The sequence below is a fragment of the Rhinolophus ferrumequinum genome, chromosome 18 (genome assembly GCF_004115265.2).
Source record: "Rhinolophus ferrumequinum isolate MPI-CBG mRhiFer1 chromosome 18, mRhiFer1_v1.p, whole genome shotgun sequence".
Classification (NCBI taxonomy): Eukaryota; Metazoa; Chordata; class Mammalia; order Chiroptera; family Rhinolophidae; genus Rhinolophus; species Rhinolophus ferrumequinum.
The window spans coordinates 31,864,807-31,886,092 of record NC_046301.1 but is presented as its reverse complement, the minus strand read 5'-3'; the positions used below and the strand labels follow the sequence as shown (position 1 = coordinate 31,886,092).

The window sequence follows — 21,286 nt, the reverse complement described above, 5'->3', positions numbered from 1 at the left end:
GATCTGCCTACAGCATTTTTAAAAATGGTTTTCTAAAATTAGTGGCCAGAATAAAACTGCAAAACTATAATATCCCCTGAGCTACATACTACAGAAAATGTTTCCAATTCACATAAAATGGAGAAACAGTGCCTAAAACGGCCTTACAGTCGTCCCTCAGTATCCGCGGGGGATTGCTTCCAGGACTCCCCGACATACCAAAATCCAAGGGCACTCAAGTCCCTTCTATAAAATGGCACACCATTTGCATATAACCTACACACAGCCTCCTAGACACTTTACATAGTTTCTAGGATAATTATATCTAATATAATGTAAATGCTACGTAAATAGTTGTTATACTGTATTATTTAGAGAATGACAAGAAAAAAAAGCCTGGACATCTTCAGTACAGACATATCCCTCGTAGGCCTAACTACACAGTACACGTCAGCAATAACATAACATCCCCCCCGCAATATTTTCAATCTGTGGTTGGTTAAATCTACAGCTGTGGACACTGAGGATACGGAGGGCCGATTGTATTCAGTTTGGAAAGGGTAATTCAACCCCTTAGAATCATGATGAACAGCATAGGCGCTGAAGTTAGCCAGACCTGGGCCCAAATTATGGTCCTTGACATTAACAGTACCCACCTATTTGGTTGATAATGCAGGCACATGATAAGCCCCAAATAAATGCTATTTGGTAAACCAGACTGTCCCAAGTCTCATCAGCAGCCATTGTTTGGTCAATGGCTGAACACTTTCACCCAGTCGCTACAAGAATTTTAGGATTTTAAAAAAATTTGTTCTTCTGTTATACCTTCTATAGTATGAAGTTCAGGGAGTTTTTCAGTTTTGCAGTTTTATTCTGGTCACTAATTTTAGAAAACCATTTTTAAAAATGCTGTAGGCAGTGCTGCTACTATATTAAAATTTCGGATTTTTTTGGTGTTTTCCTTAGCTATTGGAATTAAATCCTAGTTGTGATTCACAGTTAGATTTAGACCAGGGGTGGGTTAACCTGGTATAAATGCTGAGATCCAAAACTGTCAGATACAAAACAGGGAGGAAATATAAGGAGAATGTGCAATATGCAATAGAAATCAGAGGAAATAATTGTTTTGTAGAATTCTGTTTAGATGAAACCACTGTTACAAATCACATCCCTGTACAGGCATAACCAGGGGACTGGAAGGATGCAGAAAACTATTAACAGTGGTGATCTCGGGGACAGAGGAGTGAAAAGGGTCTGTTTATGTTTTCCTATACTTCTGTAATATTTCAATCTTAAAAAAGAACATACCTACGGATAGTAGGCCTCCACTCCCTAGATGGCAGTAGCCACCACCACCCCTCAGTTGTGACAATCAAACATGTCTCCAGACATTGCCAAATGTCCCCTACGGGGAGAGGGGAAGCAAAATCACCTTCTTTTAAGGACCATGCCTAGCAATCGATTAAGAGAGTTCTTGCCTCTAAAAAAAAAGGTTCTTTTGAACTTAGTCATATTTTATTAGAACCAGCATGTTTTATTTTATAGGATGGTTTTGGCATTTAAAAGGGGATTTGCATTAGAAAATTTAGAAATAATTGCAACTAGATGGTTTTTCCTTTGCCAAAAATCCCTAACATGATTTCTTAGACGAGGCCCATGATATAATGAAAAGTGCTGGATGGGGTCCAGGAACCACTCAGTCAGACAACACATTAGCATACACAGAACCTCAGCTTCACACTCCTCAACTGTAAACAAGAAGTGTGGCCTCTAACATCATCTCCCAGCACAAAAAATAGAATTCTACTTAGGATCTCCATCCTAAAACCTTGCTTCATTCCTCTCCTCTCGCCATGGTCTTTTTAAGTCCGAACAATCAGCTCCCTTTATGCACCGTGTCCACCCTTTTTCCTAATAAAGGCTACCGACTCCTGTCTCTATGCCATAACAGAGTGTGTTAAGATCATCTAATATCCAAATATGAAATGTTTAAATAAATGACATTATTTAAATCATACAAATAGCTACAAATTACAGGTAGTTAAATAAAAACCTACCTCTTCCATATACTGGTATATTATAGCCTTGACAGCTGGCATGTTGGTGGCATTCATCATTAGGGTTACTGCTTGCCCTTTTCGAATCTTCACTACCCCTTTGAACACTTGCTGATTATTGTAACAGGCAGCCAAAGTAGCAATGGCCATTACCTACAGGTAATAAGGAGAGGAAAGAAACACTAATTCATTTCATTTCATGAAAAAAAGAGTAAGAAATGGTGCTGTAAGCAATTATCACTATGAAAAGGTAAGAAAGCCTTCTGTAGAATGAGAAAGAGCTGCCTAAGAGCTAAGATGTAACTAACCAAGAAAAAATACCCATGAAGAAAGCACATCTAGACTTTTACATTTCCCATACCTCCCTTTCTCAAAACACAGAATAATCAAGTGGTCTTTGCAGTCTTAAATGATTTTATAGTTTAGCCATGAAAGTTCTTTTTTATTTGGATTAAAAAACACAAACCAAAGCAACATTTTCCATGTTAGAACAATGAGTTATTAGATCTGAAAAATATATCTCAAAAAATAATATCTGACAAGAATTTTCTATATTTTTCTAGGTTCCTTACAATAAACATAATCATTATCCATAAAAAATAAAATGGCATGGGGGCGGGGGCAGACAAAAGGGAAGGTAGTTTCCCATGTTCAAAGGTAAATAATTTCTAGGATAAACGAAAACCTAAGTCATGCATACAGATCTTAGTTCCAACAATCATTCAAGATGGGTCATTAGATTTCTTTGTATAAATACCCAGAAGTAGAATTGCTTGGTCATATGGTACTGTGTTTCCCCGAAAATAAGATCTAGCTGGACAATCAGCTCTAATGCATCTTTTGGAGCAAAAATTAATATAAGACCCGGTCTTACATTTATATTTATATTTTATTATATGTTATATTATACATTATATTTTATTATATATTACATTATATTATATTATACCCAGTCTTATAGTAAAATAAGACCAGGTCTTATATTAATTTTTGCTCCAAAAGACGCATTAGAGCTGATTGTTCAGCTAGGCCTTACTTTCAGGGAAACACGGTATATCTATTTTTAAGTTTTTGAGGAACCTCCATACTCTTTTTCATCGTGGCTGCACCAATTTGCTATCCCACCAACAACACACAAGGGTTCCCTTTTTCCATATCCTTACCAACACGTGTTGTTTGTTGATTTATTGATGATAGCCTTTCTGACAGGTGTAATAGCTCACTGTGGTTTTAATTTGCATTTCCCTGATGATTAGTGACATTGAGCATCTTTTCGTGTATCTGTTGACAATCTGTATGTCCTCTCTGGAGAAATACCTATTCAGGTCCTCTGCCCATTTTTAATTGGATTGTTTGTCTTTTTGGTGTTAAGTTGTGTAAGTTCCTCATATGTTTCCAATAGTCACCCTTTGTTGGCTTGCCAGTTATAAAACAGTCACGGATATAAAGTGCAGCACAGGGAATATAGTCAAGAATATTGTGGTAACTGTATGGTGTGAGATGCATACTAGACTTATCAGGATAATCACTTCATAAGTATATAAACACCTAATCACTATGGTGTACACCTGAAATTAATAAAATTTCAACTGTAATTGAAAAAAATTTTTTAATTAAAAAAAGATTGGTCATTAGAACAAGATTAAACCAAATTTCCAAATCAGTTAAATCCTATGCCTTTCTTCACTTAATTGAGTAAAAAATAAAATAACTGGTAAAGACATTTAAAATACATAAGCTCCTAAAATATCAAAGGCCTAGGTCCACAGGATCAGGTTCTGTTAGCCTGAGTCCAGGAACAGGGCAGTAAATATTAAGTGCCGAATTAAGACTTTTTAATGATTAACAGTTTCACCTATGTTTTACTCAGCACTCCCCATAAATCTATGCTAATGCCCCAGATTTAACTGTGAGGATAAGAATTTAAGTAGTTTAGAATACTTCATGGGAAAAAAAGGTTCTGGAAGGTTCTGGAAAGAAGTAGACTTAACCTTGAGGCTTAGCTCAGTGTGGTGGTTCTGAGTCCAAGAGAAGGTGTTATGAAATGCTCCCTGCCCGGAGCAAAAGAAAATAAACTAGAGCCATCTTTTTAAGGAACCATATTCCTGAATACAACACATCAAAACAGTGGATGCATTCTACCCACCCCCATCACCACCACCACACCACCCTCTTTAGCCTCTGCCTCCCACATACAACAAGACCAGTCACATTACATACCTGTGGAATAGCGCAGAAGTTAAATACACTTTGGTTTCTAAGTCTGGAAAGGTAGGTGATGACATCTGGGATGTGGTGTAGTGCGTTGGTTATAAGTTCATTCAGACACTGCACAGCCAAATCAATATTCTCTGGCTTAGCAAAATCACCCAACTTCTTGACATACTTGCTCCAAACCTAGACAGGTAAGGTTAAAAAAGAAATCAAGATGTACACAGGGGAAGAATGTACAAGCAATATGAAGGGATGTTGGTGAATAAGAACTATGATACATACGATACACAGTAAAGTCTTTCTTAGCTGCTGACTCACTTATCACCAAGATCAATTCTGTTTTTAGCTCCACCCACTGGCTAGTTATGACTACCACTAGAGTCTAGGTCTAATCACAACCTAAGAGTCTGTTAGGTATTCGGGCAAGTGCTCCTTCGAGACAATTAATGCAGTTATGGCCTAAGCAATACTTTGATCATCTCAGACTAAACAGGCCTCCTGTTATTCAGAAAGCATTAGTCTACTCCTGAAAAAATAACCTGATATATACAAAATCAGCTACAATTGTACCACAAGCTAAACATTCTCGATTGCCAAGCCTCAAACTAATTAATGATGAACATCACAGTCCCAATTCTGACAAGAATACTGCTAAATAAGCCTATCTGGGGAAAATGAGCTGGGTCTATACTTTAAGAACATTACTTCCTTGGATATTAGTCACTTGAAAGTGAAATAACATCCTCAACTCCAACAGCGGGATTCATTTGATAATTTTTAATATTAATAATATTGTTCAGAGGATTCTCTGAAGCTAGAAAATAGCTTACTTTTATTCTTGGGTAATTCTTAAGCTTCCTATAGAATGACACTACTGTTCCTTTATACACTCCGTAACATAAGTGACTAGTACTAAAAGGACTAGGAAATTCTATGGAAAGTCAAATTTGTCATCCATTCTTAACTTGCACTCAAACCCAATGAGATTGATGGGATTAGACTGTTCTGCAGAACTTGGAGAAAACAGTTACCGGACCTCCTATATATCCATCCATGAGCTTCAACAATTACTGACATTTAGCCAATCTTGTTCCATCTATATGTCCCCCCACTCCAGCCCGGAGTTATTTTATATCAAAGCCCTGATATATCCACTTATCCACAAAGTACTTCATTATGCATTTCTAAAAGACTAGGAACCTTCTTGTACACATCTTATCACATCTAAAAATTAACAATAAACACTGAATACAAAATATGTAGCTAGTGTTCAAATGATCCTATTGTCTAAATTTATATTCTACTTGGTTTGTTCAAATAAAGATCTAAACAAGATCCATATGTTGCATTTGGTTGATGTCACTTAGGTCACACTTAGGTCTCTTCTGCTCAATTTTTATTTTATTCCTCAATGTGGGGCTCAATCCTGGAAGAGAATCCTGGCTGGTCATTGTCCATTTCAAAGGGGCTAGTCTACTCCAGCTTCTCCAGGCTTTGCCACAGCCCCACTACTGGAGAAGGAACATTACTTCCTTGGATATTAGTGGACTCCCCCACTACTGGAGAAGGGACACCTCTCATTTCACCTGTTCTTCTCAAAGGGGCCCACCCTGCTGTCCAGTGAATATCTGTTGGCTCTTTTGAGGCCTCTCCTCTTACAGGTCTGTTGGATACCCTGTAGCCAGCCCTTGCTTTCCCCTGTGCAGGCTCTGGCAGCAGACAGGTTTTGTTTTGTGGTGTTGGTGTTTTGTCCGCATCTACTTGTGTTTTGGAGTTCCTGGGAATGTTATGTCACTTAATGCTTCTGCACATGTTATCCATGGACTGGATTCTGGGTATGTTTGTTTAGTTCTTGGGGTTTTTTTGGTCGAGTTATTTCATCTTGTTTTGTGAGAACTTGGGAAAATCCCAAAACTAAGCTGCTGCCACCACTACCACCATTTTCACAAAATTCAAAATTCCAGCTAATAAATACAGACAGGATGATAGAATTAGGATAGCACCACTTGGCATCTCCAATGGTAATGGGTCTAGACAGTGACCGCCAAGGAAAAGAACCCATAATTTACAAGGAAAAAAAAATTATCATCAAAATTTTCAACAGCCAGTCTTTAAAACAGAGGAAAGTAGAGTAACACATATAAGATACTCATAAATGTGAGCTAAAAACTTTATATCCAGGAAAACTGACCTTCAAATATAAAGGACACAGACAACTGTTACCAAAATGTATAAACACAAGGAATTATTATTTTCATGGGTCTTTCCTGTCCACCAGAGCACAGGCTTCAGAAAACCAAAATGACTCAAGTCGTCAACATAAAGACGGGTGGTGAGCATCAAACTAAGACTAAGGTGGAAAGGAGATATTATAGTAGCAATAGCTACCTGATCTGACAATTTAGATATCAATACAACGATAGAAAATCCACAGATACTTTTGACTCCCCCAAAACATAAATAGTCATCCCCTGGAATTCACAGGGGATTGGTTCCAGGACACCCCCAGATACCAAAATCTGCGGATGCTCAAGTCCCTTATATAAAATGATATAGAACAATATATACAGTCGGCCCTCCACATTCACGGATTCCCAACTGCAGATCAAAAATACTGTTGGTTGAATCCATGGATGCCAAACCCAGGGATATAAAAGGCCAACCAAATATGTATTTTTAAAAATCCACATATAACCAGACCCTGGGCAGTCCAATCCCACGCTATTCGAAGGTCAATTGTAGTTCTTTTTGTGCTTCTATTTCACAGAAGAGGGAGGTGAAGTGTGTGCAGAACAGCAGAGCTGGTACTCGTGATTCACACTTGGGTGATGTGCCCATCTGAGAGTCAGTGTGGTACAATGGACAGGCGCTGGGCTGGGACCCAGGAGACCGAGGCTTCCCTTCCGGGGAGGCCACTAGCTCACTGGGGATCCTGAGACAGGCCCCTTTCCCTTACGTGAGCCATGGTGTCAAAGGAGGAGTGGACAAGAGCTGTTTCTCCACCCTGGCTGCATAAGTCACCCAGGAAGCTTGAAAAACTATGGTGTCTGAGCTCAGGCTAGTTTTAATGTGAATTTTTATTATTAAGAGTAAGACTGACCATCTTTTCAAATGTTTAAGGATTATTTGCATCTTTCTTTCTGTGAGCTATCTGTTCTTTTCTCTTTGTCCCTTTTTTCTATAGGGCATTTGGTCTTTAACTTTTTGCAATTTTTAAAAAATATTAGGAATATTAACCCTTTACCTGCAGTATAATTTGCAAATATTTTCCCCACTTTGCCATCTGCCATTTTTCACTTTAAAAGCACTTGGTTTTAGGAAACCATTTTATGGAAAGCAAAAGGTAAATGCTAGAATAAAATGAGCAAATAGTCATAAGATTTCCTAGCTTTCCTTCTGAATAAAATCAGTGTCAAAGCCTTTTCTTTCCCTAATTGTCAAAGATCAACTCGTTTCTTAAAATGAACATCTGTAAGTTTTTGCCTATCTAGCATCCTTTCCCTCTTCTTTCCCTGGAACACTTCTTCCCTGGAATCCATTCCATGTGATAATCCAGGTTTGGACACTCTGGCTATAGTAATTGATTAAGGGATGGGCACAGGAACCAAGCCATACCAACCAGGCCTTCCTAAGGACTTTTCTTATTAACCTAGCAGGTTGTGAGTCACGGGTTGTTATATCCACCACATGGAGAATGCCTGTCGAGAGAGAGATAAAGGGGACCGAGCCTGATTACATGGTTCAAATCCCCGGATTCAGCCAGTCTACCTACGTGAAGCAAACTAAATCTTAACCTACTTCATACATTCTTTTACATTGCTTAAGATAGTTTAATTTGGGTTTCTGTCACTTGCAATTAAAAGGGTTGAATGGTTTGTTTTCAGAAAGTGTTTAAAATTATTTTTCCCCAAATCTCCTGAATTTGTTACCTCTTGAGGCCAAAATTCTCTTCCTTCTTGCTGGTCTTCCAGATAATCACGAATGATGTTAGTTTTCTGCAGGAAGAGGCCCATAGAGTTGGCACACGCTGTGTCTTCGCCAACTAAGGGGTCTTCTAACTCTGAGGCCGAGAACAGACGAGAAAGGCCAATTCCCACCAGTCCAGCAACATAGTGGCAGTACTGTAAAAGAAGAAAGTTCTTTAAGAATGAAATTTTTACTAAAATGGAAATGCTAGAGCTCATTAGCTACAAAGAATACAGGTTCCAAACAAAATGTACAAGATCTCATTTTGATTAAAAAACACAAACATACACTATGTACATGGTAAGGAGTAAAAAACATCCAAGAAGGATGTGCACAAAAGATTTAACAAAAGTGATCTCTAGTGTGATGTTTTTATTTTTTTACTTGTATTTTCTGTATTTCTACAATGCACATGCACGGCTTCTGGAATTAAAAGATTATAAAAATAAATAAGTAAACTTTCTGATATCCAAAAGTGACAGTGAAGGCAGTGAGGGAATAAAATCCCCAGTGAGGGAATTTACATGCTTAAAATGTCTTTGCTTGTGTTGGGGTAATGAGTCTCACAAATGCCATTCTTAGGGAAAAGGGGCAAGCCCCCTCCCTCTCTTGCATACTTAGTTTAGTCCCCACAGTCAATTAGGTCACTTTGTCGAGATAAGCACTCTCTCCCAGCCCCCTAACTCCTGCCTTTCACCGCCACTGGTCAGGAACAAACTCTGGCCACACAAAAGCCACTGTAATTTTATTTGCCACATCCTCTGCTCTCCTAGCACTTTCCAGCTACTGTGCCTCCTGAAGAAGACAGCCTCACCCACGTGGGGTCTCCCACAGCTCATCCCCACACAGACTCATTTATAACCACCATATGAATTGGGGGCTGGGGAGTGTCAAGACACTTAGAACACCTCATATTGTCTTATTTCTGTAAAGAGGTGATGGGAACGGAAGAACCAGGGTATTAGAGAGTACTTGTACTTCCCATAATACACCTACAATCCAAAATTAATACCTGTGGGTTCTCATGAACCACTTATGTCTAAGGAAACAGCCATGTTAACAGTTCAAAAGTAATCTGTGTTAAGATGGAAGTGGAAATGACTCAGATACTAACATACGTATACAGACACACACACTCGGTAATGGAAAAGAAGAAAATAACAAAACCCACATATTTAAGATATGAAAACTGGTATCTCTAATTACATGAAGTAATCTAGCAATTTACTTAAAATTTCACAGCAAATCAGAGACATTTTTATAAGCTTAATGTCTGTACCTCTGGGACGAGTTCTATCTACTTTGGCCTAACTTAATGATAAACTCTCTAGGGCATGAATTATTTCAAGTATTAAACTAAGCCCTTATTAAGTATTTATGATGAGACATTCAATTCAAGCTAAACAGATAGGTTGTAAAACCAGAAATCCTGGAACTGGTAGACAAGTTTTTCCTCATTCTGAACTCATTCTGAACCATGAGTACTGCCAGCTCTGTCTTACGCACCACACACAACTTTACCAAGACACGAACCTTGTCCCACTCCTGTTGAGATGTCACGTGCTTATTCAAAAACTCCGCCATCCCAAATCCCATTTTCCGGCAAATGTCAACAATCACTGTTTGGTATTTTACAGCCAGTTTTCTAAACTCGAAGGAGATCTGAAATGGACATCAGAAAAAAATATATACATGAAATATGTATTTATACTGGGAACAAACATGGTTCCTATAGATCATAAAGCAAAGTAACAGAACTCGTTAATTAAGACTCTCCGATGATTCATCTATAAGCCCAACATCCAGGCTCTATTAGTTTTCTATATATTGAATAATAAATCCAGCAGATTTTACAAATATTACAATAGAAGGGTCTAAAATACTAGTTTCCAGACTCAAAAGAAGATTCAAAGTCTCACTACATACTCATCTTTCCAATGTATAATAAACAAAATGCTTCAACATAAAACTGAGCATAAGTGTAAGAAGGTTAGGGAGAAAGCCTCATTTCAGATAAACCTCGTAATAGTGAAAATTGATTAGTGCAACTTCTCGAGCACTTCCTAAGTAACAAGCATTGTCCAGGCATTGGGGATAGACAGCCTGAAACCAGCAGAAACTCCTGCCCCTGTAGTTTCCAGTCTAGTGAGAGGATCAGCTAACCAGATTCTATCATTAGTTCCCAAATTTATATCACAAAGCTATACAGTGTCTCCCCCACTACACGGCGATACTTTTTAACTCCTTAAACAACTCTGTTTAGCTCATTCGGAGGAACGGAGGAACGGAGGAACGCTACCCAACAGTTTTTTCATAGCCCAAGCTCTACTGGAGACAAGTACTACTGATGTTTTTAAAGTTCATTCCTACTGTACAAATATCTTGTTTACAAGTTCAAATTCATGTTTAAAGGTTATCAAAATACAATATAAAAACAGCATAAAACTTCATAAATAAAATGCTATAGTAATAGACCCAACGCACAATACTGAAAACAGTGAATAGACTTTGTTAAGCATCAGGAGTGTGAGAAATACTTGGTCTGTGTTTACAGAAAGGTCAGAAAAACTTCCTCAGGGAGCACCTACATTTAAAGACCTGAAAGAACACCAGCTGGGTACTACACACGGCAGGGATTCAGGGCCTAAGGTACCTGAGGATTACCGTGATGAACATCAACTGTTAAACCCCCCAAAATCCATAAAAACCAAGCTAGTGACTCCAGAACACTGTTCTTTCCAGAACAGCTGTTCCAAGGCAAAGCCAAATGGTAACTCCTATTGTGGATTGAAACAAATGAGCAACTCTATCAAAGGTTATTTGAATCCCTGAATCTCTCTGGGGTTCTTTCAACAGATCCTTGGCTAGGTCAGTTCTATTTATAAGAGGAAAGGTCAGTGAGGTGGGGGAGGAGGAGCAGCCAGACTCAGAAAACCAACACTCCAGAATAAACACTTCACTGCTGAATCTGAACCATCCCCTTCAGCAACTCTTCGGTACTTATTATATGATTATACAATTCAAAAAATGAAAACAAAAATACCTAGGAAAGAGTGGCAATGAGCTCTGTGTTTTCCCAGAAACCTGAGAGAGGGAGAGAGAGCATTGCTGACTCTCTCCACACTTGGCGCCCAATTTCACAGTCTCTAGGAATAAACAACAAGCTCTGCCTAAAGAAGTGAGCCAGGAGGGCCTTTTCTTGTCCTTCCAGGTGATTCCAAGGGCATGAAGGAAGGGTAGCTGGGAGAGTATAATGGAGAAAGGTGTGAGCTCTAATTCCTCACCCAATTATTTTTCAGATTCTTTTTCTTTCTCCTGCTTTTGTACTGTATTATACTGTATCAACGCCACCTGATTATTCGTCATAGACTTTTTTGGTTTGTATTTTATTTTTGGCATTGACACTGAAGACATGATATCTGTAATATGAAACAGCCCTTGCTCCAAAGGAGTCTTTCTCAAACATTCTTACGTAATGGGTAGATTTCTCCCCTCTCCACTCAGAAATATAGATTTGTTTCAATAGCAAGAGCCACATAAGGACTATTCTTCCAAAAATTCTGGCAACTGTGTACAAAAGATGGGCTTCTTTGGGCTATCAGGGAACATGAGGCTTTGCTAAATCAAAACTTTATTTATGAGATCTGAAAGAATCACTTGTGTGATAAAACATGCAAATTCCAGAACAGCAGGACCTGGTTACATGTAACACATAAACTTGTGGGATTTTCTAAAGCTCAAGATTTTAATTAAAACCCACTTTACTCCAACAGAATAGACTGAATAACTAATACTTCCAGAATACTTAGTATACAACAGGCACTATTCTAAATATTTTATACACATGAATTTATTCAATCCTCACAGCTCTAACTTTCCAAATGAGGAAACTAAGGCAAAGCAGCTAAGGAAGTTGTCCAGGATCACACAGCTGTAAGCAGCAGAGGATCCCCTGCTTCTCCGTCTTTACCCCAGCTGCTGAGAGCCTGCTCCTACACCAGCCACTATCCATCGTGCGCAACATGTCCACGCTACCAGGCTTACAGTACCCAAGAAGCCAGCAGTGCTACATACTTAGACTGCATTATATCGCCAGTAGGTTTTGTGAGCTAGCCTGAGAATCCATCTTTTACGACATTGGAACTTGAATGCATCTTTCCACAGGAATAAACATTGGACTTCCAAACAACATATTAATAATAATAGTAGCTAACATGCTAAGACCTTTACCTATATGAACTCTTACTCCTCACAACAATACAATGAAGTAGGTACTAGTATTATCTCTATTCCATAGATGAAAAAGAAAAATGAGGCACAGACAGGCTACGTAACTAAGCATCAGTTAGTAAGTGGGAGTTGGGATTCCAACCCATGCAGTCTAGCTTCAGTCTTAACCATCACATTATACTATGCAGCCCTCAGATTGCTTATTTTACCATTCTCTATAGGTAAAATAACCTATAACTGGTTATAGGTTATAACCGGCTCGCTGACAGTACATCATCAATTAGAAACACAACCATATGCAGAAGAGAGCTGTAGTTTCACTACCGTTGGGAAGTCCTCTAGCACTTGTCGATCCTTCTCCTTGCTCTCCATGAACCGCCAGTCGGGTTCATACAGGTAAGAGTGAAAGTTGTGTAACAGTGGGACCTTTTTCTCTACACTGATAGTCATGTCATCTTCCAGAGTGTCCAGAGCTCGGAGAACCAGATAAAATATGCATACCGCATGGCTGTGAAAAAAGGAAAAACTATTAATGTATTGGAACAAACTTCCAAAGGTATTTATTTTAAAATAGCATCTCGTTCTATACCCTGCAGAACTATGAAAGAACATCCAAGCCTTTCATACTTCAGACATTTTAGTTTTCCTTTTTTAGAAGGGAGCAATGGACTTCTGTAGTTTATTCATAAAAAATGAAATAAAAAAACTTATCAGCTGGATGTCACTACTACTCCCAGAATAAGTTGCATTTAACTAACATAGAACAACTGTACAAAGACCAAATGTTTAGATGAACTAATTCTGCAGATAAAACTAAAGTCAAAAGACACAACTTCTCAGTATGAATACTATCACACATAGTGGCAGTTGGTCTAAATTCATGGATGTATGTAATCTACACAGAGGCAATTTAAGAAGAATTAACCCAGTATACTAGAAATGCAAAGGAGTATACATAAAGCCAAGAAAAATACATGACCGGCCCAGAGACAAGTTCAGCTGCCAGAAAAAAATGTTAATAAACACCACCCCACCCCTTCCCTGCAGGGCCATTATTAATGGTAGATGGCGAGTTGCCTAGAAGGGCAATTTATAAAGTAAACACATGGGCATTTCTACAGGGGACATTTCCTTCACTCAAGTGGCGCATATTCTGCTTAAGCCACCACAGCACAGAGACTGCAACGCGAGGGGCTATGCCAAAAAGTAGCTTCGAAGGACTCAAAGCCCCCTGGAAAAGCTTTCCTCCCCCACATCAAAAGTACCTGCCTCCGACACTCACCGCATTTCCTCATCCAGCGCCTGGATAACTGCTGCGAAACTGCGACTGGTCTGATGCAGATACTTGTAGCAAGTTTTCAAGCTACTGCTGAGCGAGTCCTGCGGGCAGATAAGACACACGGAGGTGGGAGACGTGGAGCAGCAGGAGTGGGACTGGGGCAGGCGGCCGGCGGCCGGCGGGCTCCGCAGCCTGCTGCAGACGCCCTCGGAGCCCCGCAGCCAGTCCTTGCAGGGCCAGGCAGCAGGAGGCAAGGGGCAGCAGCGCGGGGGGATGCCGGTGCCCGCGCACCGGGGCGCAGCGGCCGGGCTGAGTACCAAGGTCCGCTTAAAGAGGGCCATGGCCTTGATGCCGCAGGCAGCTGCGGCCATGAGAAGCGCGGGGCCAGCGCAGGTTTTCCTCCATAGAGCCGCGCCGAGCTGGGAGGCGCCCACCGAGGGGTGGGGCGGACTCTCCCTCCCTTCCTATAGGCTTGGGACTGGCGGAGCACGGAGCAGGCATTCCGCCCGATCCGCCCGCCCCACACGTGAGGCCCAGGCCCTCCGAGTTGGCCCCACCCCGCGTCCCGAGTTACAAACCCTTCGCCCCCCAGCTCCTTCCTCTCCATCTCCTTCTCCCCAGAACCCACAGGCTGCTAACGGAACGGTCCACTTTGGGGAAGCCTGCTTTTCCTCCCTGGGACAGCATCTCTCCTTGACCAAACTTTGTTCAGACTCCCTTGAATTCTCCATTTTTGCACTTCTATCTTTGCCTTGCCCAATTTTAGCAAAAATCCTGATTTAGTTTAGCCAGACTCTCAAACTTGGATATCTGATCACACTCACTATCTGACCGGGTTTCTCTCACCCCCCACCATCCCAAGAATGCCGTTAGGTCTTTGAGCCAGAACGCCCCTGCCCCAGAGATTTCCTCTTAGAAATTTTCCCTCCATCCACCCCTCCACTCTGCTCCTTGGCTATAAACCCCCTTTCCCTTGTATTCAGAATTGAACACAGTTCTATACTGAAGTCTCTTTCCCCTACTGCAATAGCTTTTCTTAATACAATCTGTTTTTACCGCATTAACTACTGTCCAGTTCTGTTTTTTCTTTAACACCTGTCAAGCCTCTACTATCCTCTGGAAAGCTAGCTATTTATTCCTTTTAAGATTTCTAATCTTTCTAATCGGCTTTCCCTTTCAAATCAGTGAGCTGTAAAGAGCAGCTTCCTGAGTTTTACTCTTCCCTAAGGCAAAGGAGGACTGTTTTTCCAGGAAAAAAAGCTTTATGATATGCAAAAATATCAGAAAGAACTTCGTGTGTATAGAGACATACTTCAGAGCAGTTTTAGGTTCACAGGAAAATTGATTCGAAAGTACCGAGTTCCCATATATACCCCCGTCTCCCCTACTCTTTTAAAAAGAGAAATGGGTAATATCTGAAATATCTAACAGGGGAGTGGTTAAAAACACAACATATGGCATATCCACTGGTCGGAAATCCCATAGTCACTTTGGAATGTTAACAGCGAACCGTGGACCCCGGTGGCATCTAGGTGAACTATGTCCTTTTTGTGTGTATTTCCTGAATTTCATGGCTTGCATGCATGTTAGTCACTTTTGACTAATAAGGCTTTTAAAAAGTAATAATTATGAGAATTTTATTGCCATGTTCAATTCAAAATTGTTAGTAAATATTAATATATACTGAGCACCATATATTAAAAGTCATTTAGTAGTGTCTGGCATATAAAAATACTCAGTGAAGGTTTAATAACTACATTCACAGAGCATTTAAAAACGATTCACCAGCTCCTTTCCTCTCAAAATGTGGAGAATCAAGATTTCACAGTAAAATAAAAGAAACCGAGTAAGAGCTATGTACTGAGCTCCATCCAGGCCAGCTCTTCACATAAACTGCTGTTATCAGGCCACAATGATTCCCTTCTGCGTTGCCAAATGCTTTAATGCTCAGCTACCACTAATGGTCTGGGGCCTGCTATCTAACCATGAGTTTCCATAAACACTGTGGCGCAGTCACACTGGCTCTGAAGGGCAGCACTCTTGGCGAGCAGTACCCCTCCTTTCCAACACACCTGCCTCCACTCCTAAAGGGGACTGAAGTCAACAAGTCACTTCCCTGTCTCCTTCCCCCGTCATTCTTTTTCCTGTCACCTACTTGTGTCAGTACCTCACCCTGTAACAATAAATTTCCTCAAATTACCAAGATACAGGAAGACATAACTATTAAGCACACTATGGAAAACACTACTCACAAACAATGTCCACTGCTTCATTCCCCCAAGCTGGGGAGGTGGGGAAGCGGTGCTACAGTGGCCTGTCCCTAGAGCCTCCTGATGTCTGCCGAGATTAACTGCACTCCCATGAGCACTCAAGTGAGAGCAAACAGGGATGCGGGGCACTTAGAGGCAGAGTGTGCAGTGCCTACAAGTACAAGACTGAACTCCCATGACTGGGGCTCCAGTTTCAAGCTGTCCACAAGTGAACAGCTACCAAGCCTCCCCACAGCCTTCCATTTAGACTTTAAGTAACCCAGGTTCCCTCAGAACGGGAAATAAAACCCACAAACTTGAGAGCTGAATTTATGTAACAACAGAATACTAACTACCATTTACTGGGCAGCTAGTGCATGCCAAGAATAATACAAACATTACAGCAAGTTCTCACTTAACCTGCTATACCTTTTAAATCCTTACAAAACCCTTTAAGGAAGGTATTACAGACCTATAATCCTCATGAAATCTTCATGGCCAGAGGTGTAGCAGAAATCTGAATTTTTTGTGTTTTAGAAAGCAGGCCATACAATGCATACATATGCTTTGTCGAGTAGCATCCCATAATTGGTGTTAACAATTCTTCAGCAAAACATTTGAATATTTATACTAAGCAGGATCACTTTAATGCAGGGCTTGTTTTTGCTGCTGAAGACCTTGAGCCAGAACTCATGAAAAAACTCTTTGTTTTCCTATCATTTTGGAGTTGGGAAATTGTGGTTAAGCGATTGTGATCTGGTATCTATTTTACAGGTAAACAAACTGCTGCTCAGAGGTTAAGTTACCGAAAGTTATTCAACTAATTGAGTCAAGACTTAAGACTTGGTAGAAGTCAGAATTGCATCAGTACAAAACACCTGCTTTTTTCCATTATGTGTCCTCAGAGTGATGTCACAACTTGCAGGTGGCAGTATGTCCCTATAGTTACTGATATGCTCCTAAAAATTCAGTATAAATCAAATTTACCAAACCCTAAATTTCTACAACCAAATCCTTCTCTGATCGAAATAATCAGCCGTCAATATCTGCTAAGTGTACATTTTCTCCCAGCTTCTTTGTTACTTAAGAGGAAAACTAAAATAATGGTAAGGGAAGGAAAATGGTTTTTCCTATGTTTCCTCTAATTAAATGTACACTCAACTATCTTTTTAAAATGGCTCATGGGGGTTAAAAAGGACCCAGAAAACCTGCAATTAAACCAAATAATATTGTAAAGTACTGTTCATCCAATCTCAGAGCTAGAAGGGTTGGAATAGCCTACCTCACTTATGAAAAACTTCAAAAGATGATAGTGTCAAGTCTTTCTCCTACCCCCTATCATGGCCACCCATTACCTCCTACCCTTCTAGTGGTTACTAATGCCACTGTTTTGTTTCTGTTTGTTTCCCCAATAGGCTCATTTTATACAGAGGAAAATAAGACATAGAGAAGTCAAGTCTCGACCCAATCTTATAAATTGTGTCCCCTATCTTCAGACACTCAGATCCCTTGCCCTGTTATTTTTCTTTGTAGTACTTCTCTCTACCTGAAATATCGTATTTTTGTTTGTTTTTTTCATTCTCTCTTCCACTAGAACGTGAGGTTCATGAAAGCTAGGTCCTTCACCTATCTTGTTCATTGTTCTATCTCTAGCACCTAGAACAATATCTGGCATGCAACTGGTGGTCACATATTTGTTGGAGGAGGGGAGGGAGAGAGGTAAGGAGGGAGGGAGAGAGGAAGAAAGCTAATACACAGCAGAACTGGGAGGGAAGAAAGGAACTAGGAATCATAAAGTGCCTGTCATGTACCGGGAGCACATGTGACAGAGCTGGCATCTGATCAGCTATCTGGGACCAGTCAAAGCCTATGCTCTTTATCCCAGGTGGCCACCAAACGGAAGCATGGAGATTTTCAGACAAGCCTGGGTTGGCCTGGTGGTAACTTCTCTGTGACTGTTTCTTCATCTTTACAAAACAAGAAAAATTATAGTAGCTTCCTCATAGAGTTCCTGGAAGGTTTACATAATAGACGTAAGGTGTTTAAAACAGTCATTGGCACATAGCAATAGCTCAATAAATGTTAGCCTTTATTACGTATGACACCTTTTATCTAAACTGTAAAAGATCTATGTTTAAAAAGTCTTTCAGCAGGTCTGCCATCAAGATGGAAGAACAGGTCCTGAACAAGTACAATTAGGGATCTGGACTGATCACAATTCTAAGTCTACAGCATGATGAGACTGCCAAAAACAAACAAACAAAAATCAATGAATACTGGTGTGGGGGAAAGGTAAGATGGAAAAGGATTTTATATGTAGCTGGACATTTTATTTCTTAACAACAACAACAAAAAGAAGAAGCTAATACAGCTAAAACAATACATAGTTAATCTTGGGGAGAGACACAAAATGGTTTGGTATAGTATTCCAGCATTTTTCTATTTGTTTGAAATATTTCATAATTAAAATATATTTTTAAAGTTAAAGCAATCTTAACCTATGTTAATTAGAAATATGACATCCATAAAAAAGGAATTTAAAGTTCAGACCACACCGAAAGTATTGTTCAATTTTGAACAAGAGAATTTAAAGGGAGAGAGACTAGGTTGGTAAATAAATGATCTGGAAAGAGCAACAGATAAAAAATGGAAGAACACAAAACATTTGGCTTGTAGATCACTATTCTTAGAGAGAATATGAGAATTCTCTTAAAACACTTCAGGTGCTGTATTACAAAACAAGGTTTAGACTCTCTGGCTCCTGAGGGAGGACAGAGTGAAAGTTCAGCTCACTATAAGGTGTCGTGACCTAAAAACCAGAACTATCTGGAGATGGAGTGGGCGGTCTCCACAGGTAGTAAATTACCTGTCACAGTATGTGTACAGGAGACTGTACAATCTGGATTGTAAAGCAGTGATTATTCATTATCTGTTTTTTGGTCACAGATCTGGTAATAGTGGATATCATTCCCCTCCCCTAAAACATACAATATACAGTAACGTAAATATTTGCAAATAACTTCAGAAAAGCTCCAAGTAAGAACTCTTAGTAAGAATCTCTAATTAAACTAATATCCTTTGAACAAGGCACAATTGTTCAGGAGCAATTTGAAGCTGTATTTTCTTTAGGCATTCCTCAAAAGATTAATCCCTTTTTCTAGTCAGAAGTAATTTTTCCTTTCTATGAATTTCGTTATGGCATTTACTACAATCTGGCATTTACTTAAAACGTTTATCTTGTTTAAAAAGCTAGATGTTTCTTGAGAGCAGTGCACCCAGTTCATTAATTCACTAAAGGTACATCAAACAAGATTCCTATTTTTTAATCGCTTAAAATCCAGAATCACATACAGAATCTTAAATCTGAAAGGGATTTGGGGAACATAAAGCCAATACTCAAATAACCACAATACAAGACTATGTGTATAGAACATTAATTATGACTGATAGTTATGTCAGTCACAAAGTGGCAGTCATGTCACAGCATCCTGTGAAAGGTGTACCCAGTGAAGCCCTAAGCAGATTAACTCCTTATGCAGGGTGGAATGGGACCATTTATTGGACTGCAGATGGGGGCACTGCACCCAGTCTTGAGCATAAAATCAGAAGCTCTCTGATGGCTCATCGCTCAGGCCTCAACTGACCAGCTGACAGCCGCACCTGCACTCGTCCCAGACAGAGCGCTTGAAGACTTGTCTCCTGACCGTCTCACCAGCTCGGCCTGACACTCCAGTGCTGTAGGGACTCTCATTGAACACCGGACTCTCTCTCTCATCCTTCTTTCGTAAGACTCTGTTTGCCTTGCCTAATCCTATTGCTTGCAAACCGGTGTGACCCCCTTGTGTGAAACCACTCTACCTCAACTATTGGAAGCTTATCCTCGGGCTGGAGCCTTAGTTAATGCCCGTGGTAAATTGAGTCAGGACTAGATCGATGGTTTATTTCTAATAAAGTCTGACATTGTGGAAAGACACAAATGTGTGTGAGACTGCTACTTAGATAGTCACGATCCACTCACAATATGGGACTGACTTAAGGTAAAATAGTGCTAGAGAAAACGGTGGAGGGAGGTTCCCAGGTGACATGAAAAGGCATCTCGTGGTGGTGCCTTCCTTAAGCTTTCTATGAACAATTCTGTAACGTTTTATTGACCTGACAAGATGGTGAGCCCTTTGAGTGTCTTATTTGTACTTGCCATCCTGCTTTACAAATACCACATCCTAGAAGCTAAATGGAGCGGGGGGGAAAAAGGTAGGCGAGTGGGATTGGTACTCCTACCGAGGGCGGGCCTTTGTTTTTCTCCGCCTGTCCTTCGAGGGGTCGGAGGTATTCATTTAACGAAGGATACAGGAATGAGTCAGATGAAAAATAAACAAATAAAACCAGGTTTGGACTTAAAGGAGCCAACAACGTAGATAACCCACAGACATATAGAAGAACTTGGAGGAGTAAATGTGTTATAAAAAAGTGAGAGAAGCTTCTGGAGGAGATGGTGTAAGAGAAAACTGTGAGTATGGGTCAGGTTTCACTCCAGGAAAGGTATTCACGTGACAATATTTGGATAATTCAGTTTGTTCACACATTCCTCTGAAAGGTCCTCCTACTTAAACTATCCATATAATCTCAGTCTTGTAAACCACGTATTAGAACACAGATAAACGTCAGTGCTCACGGACAGAACGAAATGGGAAGCCAAACTACCTGAAAACCAGTGTCTTGACGGGGCAGAAACATTTTAAGCAGCAAGACAACTTGGGGGAGGGAAGGGCCGGGAGTCCTGTCTAGGGAACCAAGCCCACCTGGGCCCCACGTTGGGATAAAAGGAGAATGGACCAAGCTGGGCAAGTGGGGTTGCCTGACGAGGCGGGGATCTGTTCCTAGAGGGAAGGAGGGAGTCTGAGGCGTTTAGCACCCGCTCGCCCCACCCCTCGCCCCCGATTTGGGGCCCACCCGGCCAGGCCCGAAAGGCGGCCGCCGCGAGTAGCGTCAACGCCCGGCCTGGGAGGCAAGGATGCTCGACCCACCTGGTCCATCTTGGGTATCACCTTATGCAGGCCCCCCATCCGGAAGCGCAGCAAGTTGTAGAACTCCTCGGGGTGCCCCAAGCACTTCACGAACTCCATTCTGGCAGCGGGCGGTCAGGCCTTGGTAGTCACCTGGTGAATACCTCTGGCTGGCACCCGCCGGCACTTAAGGATGGATGAGGCAGCGGCTGCGCGGTGGGCGGGACGGGAATGGAGGAGGGCCCAGCGCGGCGACGCCACGCCCACTTCTCGCCCAACTCCGCGGTCCTCCGGCTCTCGCGCCGCAAG

At 40.8% G+C, this 21,286-nt stretch overlaps 1 protein-coding gene across 2 annotated transcripts in view; it reads right to left on the bottom strand.

Annotated features, from left to right (window-relative positions):
* Window positions 1-21,286, bottom strand: part of FDFT1 (farnesyl-diphosphate farnesyltransferase 1) — a 27,086-nt gene extending 5,800 nt beyond the window's left edge. Inside the window, exons 1-7 of one of the 2 annotated variants that reach the window (XM_033134527.1) lie at window positions 20,999-21,286; window positions 13,729-13,826; window positions 12,771-12,954; window positions 9,750-9,878; window positions 8,180-8,371; window positions 4,257-4,433; window positions 2,037-2,189 (exon numbers count right to left, since the gene is read on the bottom strand). In XM_033134527.1, coding sequence (XP_032990418.1) covers window positions 2,037-2,189; window positions 4,257-4,433; window positions 8,180-8,371; window positions 9,750-9,878; window positions 12,771-12,954; window positions 13,729-13,826; window positions 20,999-21,097 — 1,032 coding nt within the window. In that variant the 5' untranslated portion in view covers window positions 21,098-21,286. Of the gene's footprint in view, window positions 1-2,036; window positions 2,190-4,256; window positions 4,434-8,179; window positions 8,372-9,749; window positions 9,879-12,770; window positions 12,955-13,728; window positions 14,097-20,998 lie in introns of those variants that run through there. The other variant, XM_033134526.1, reaches the window with a different exon arrangement.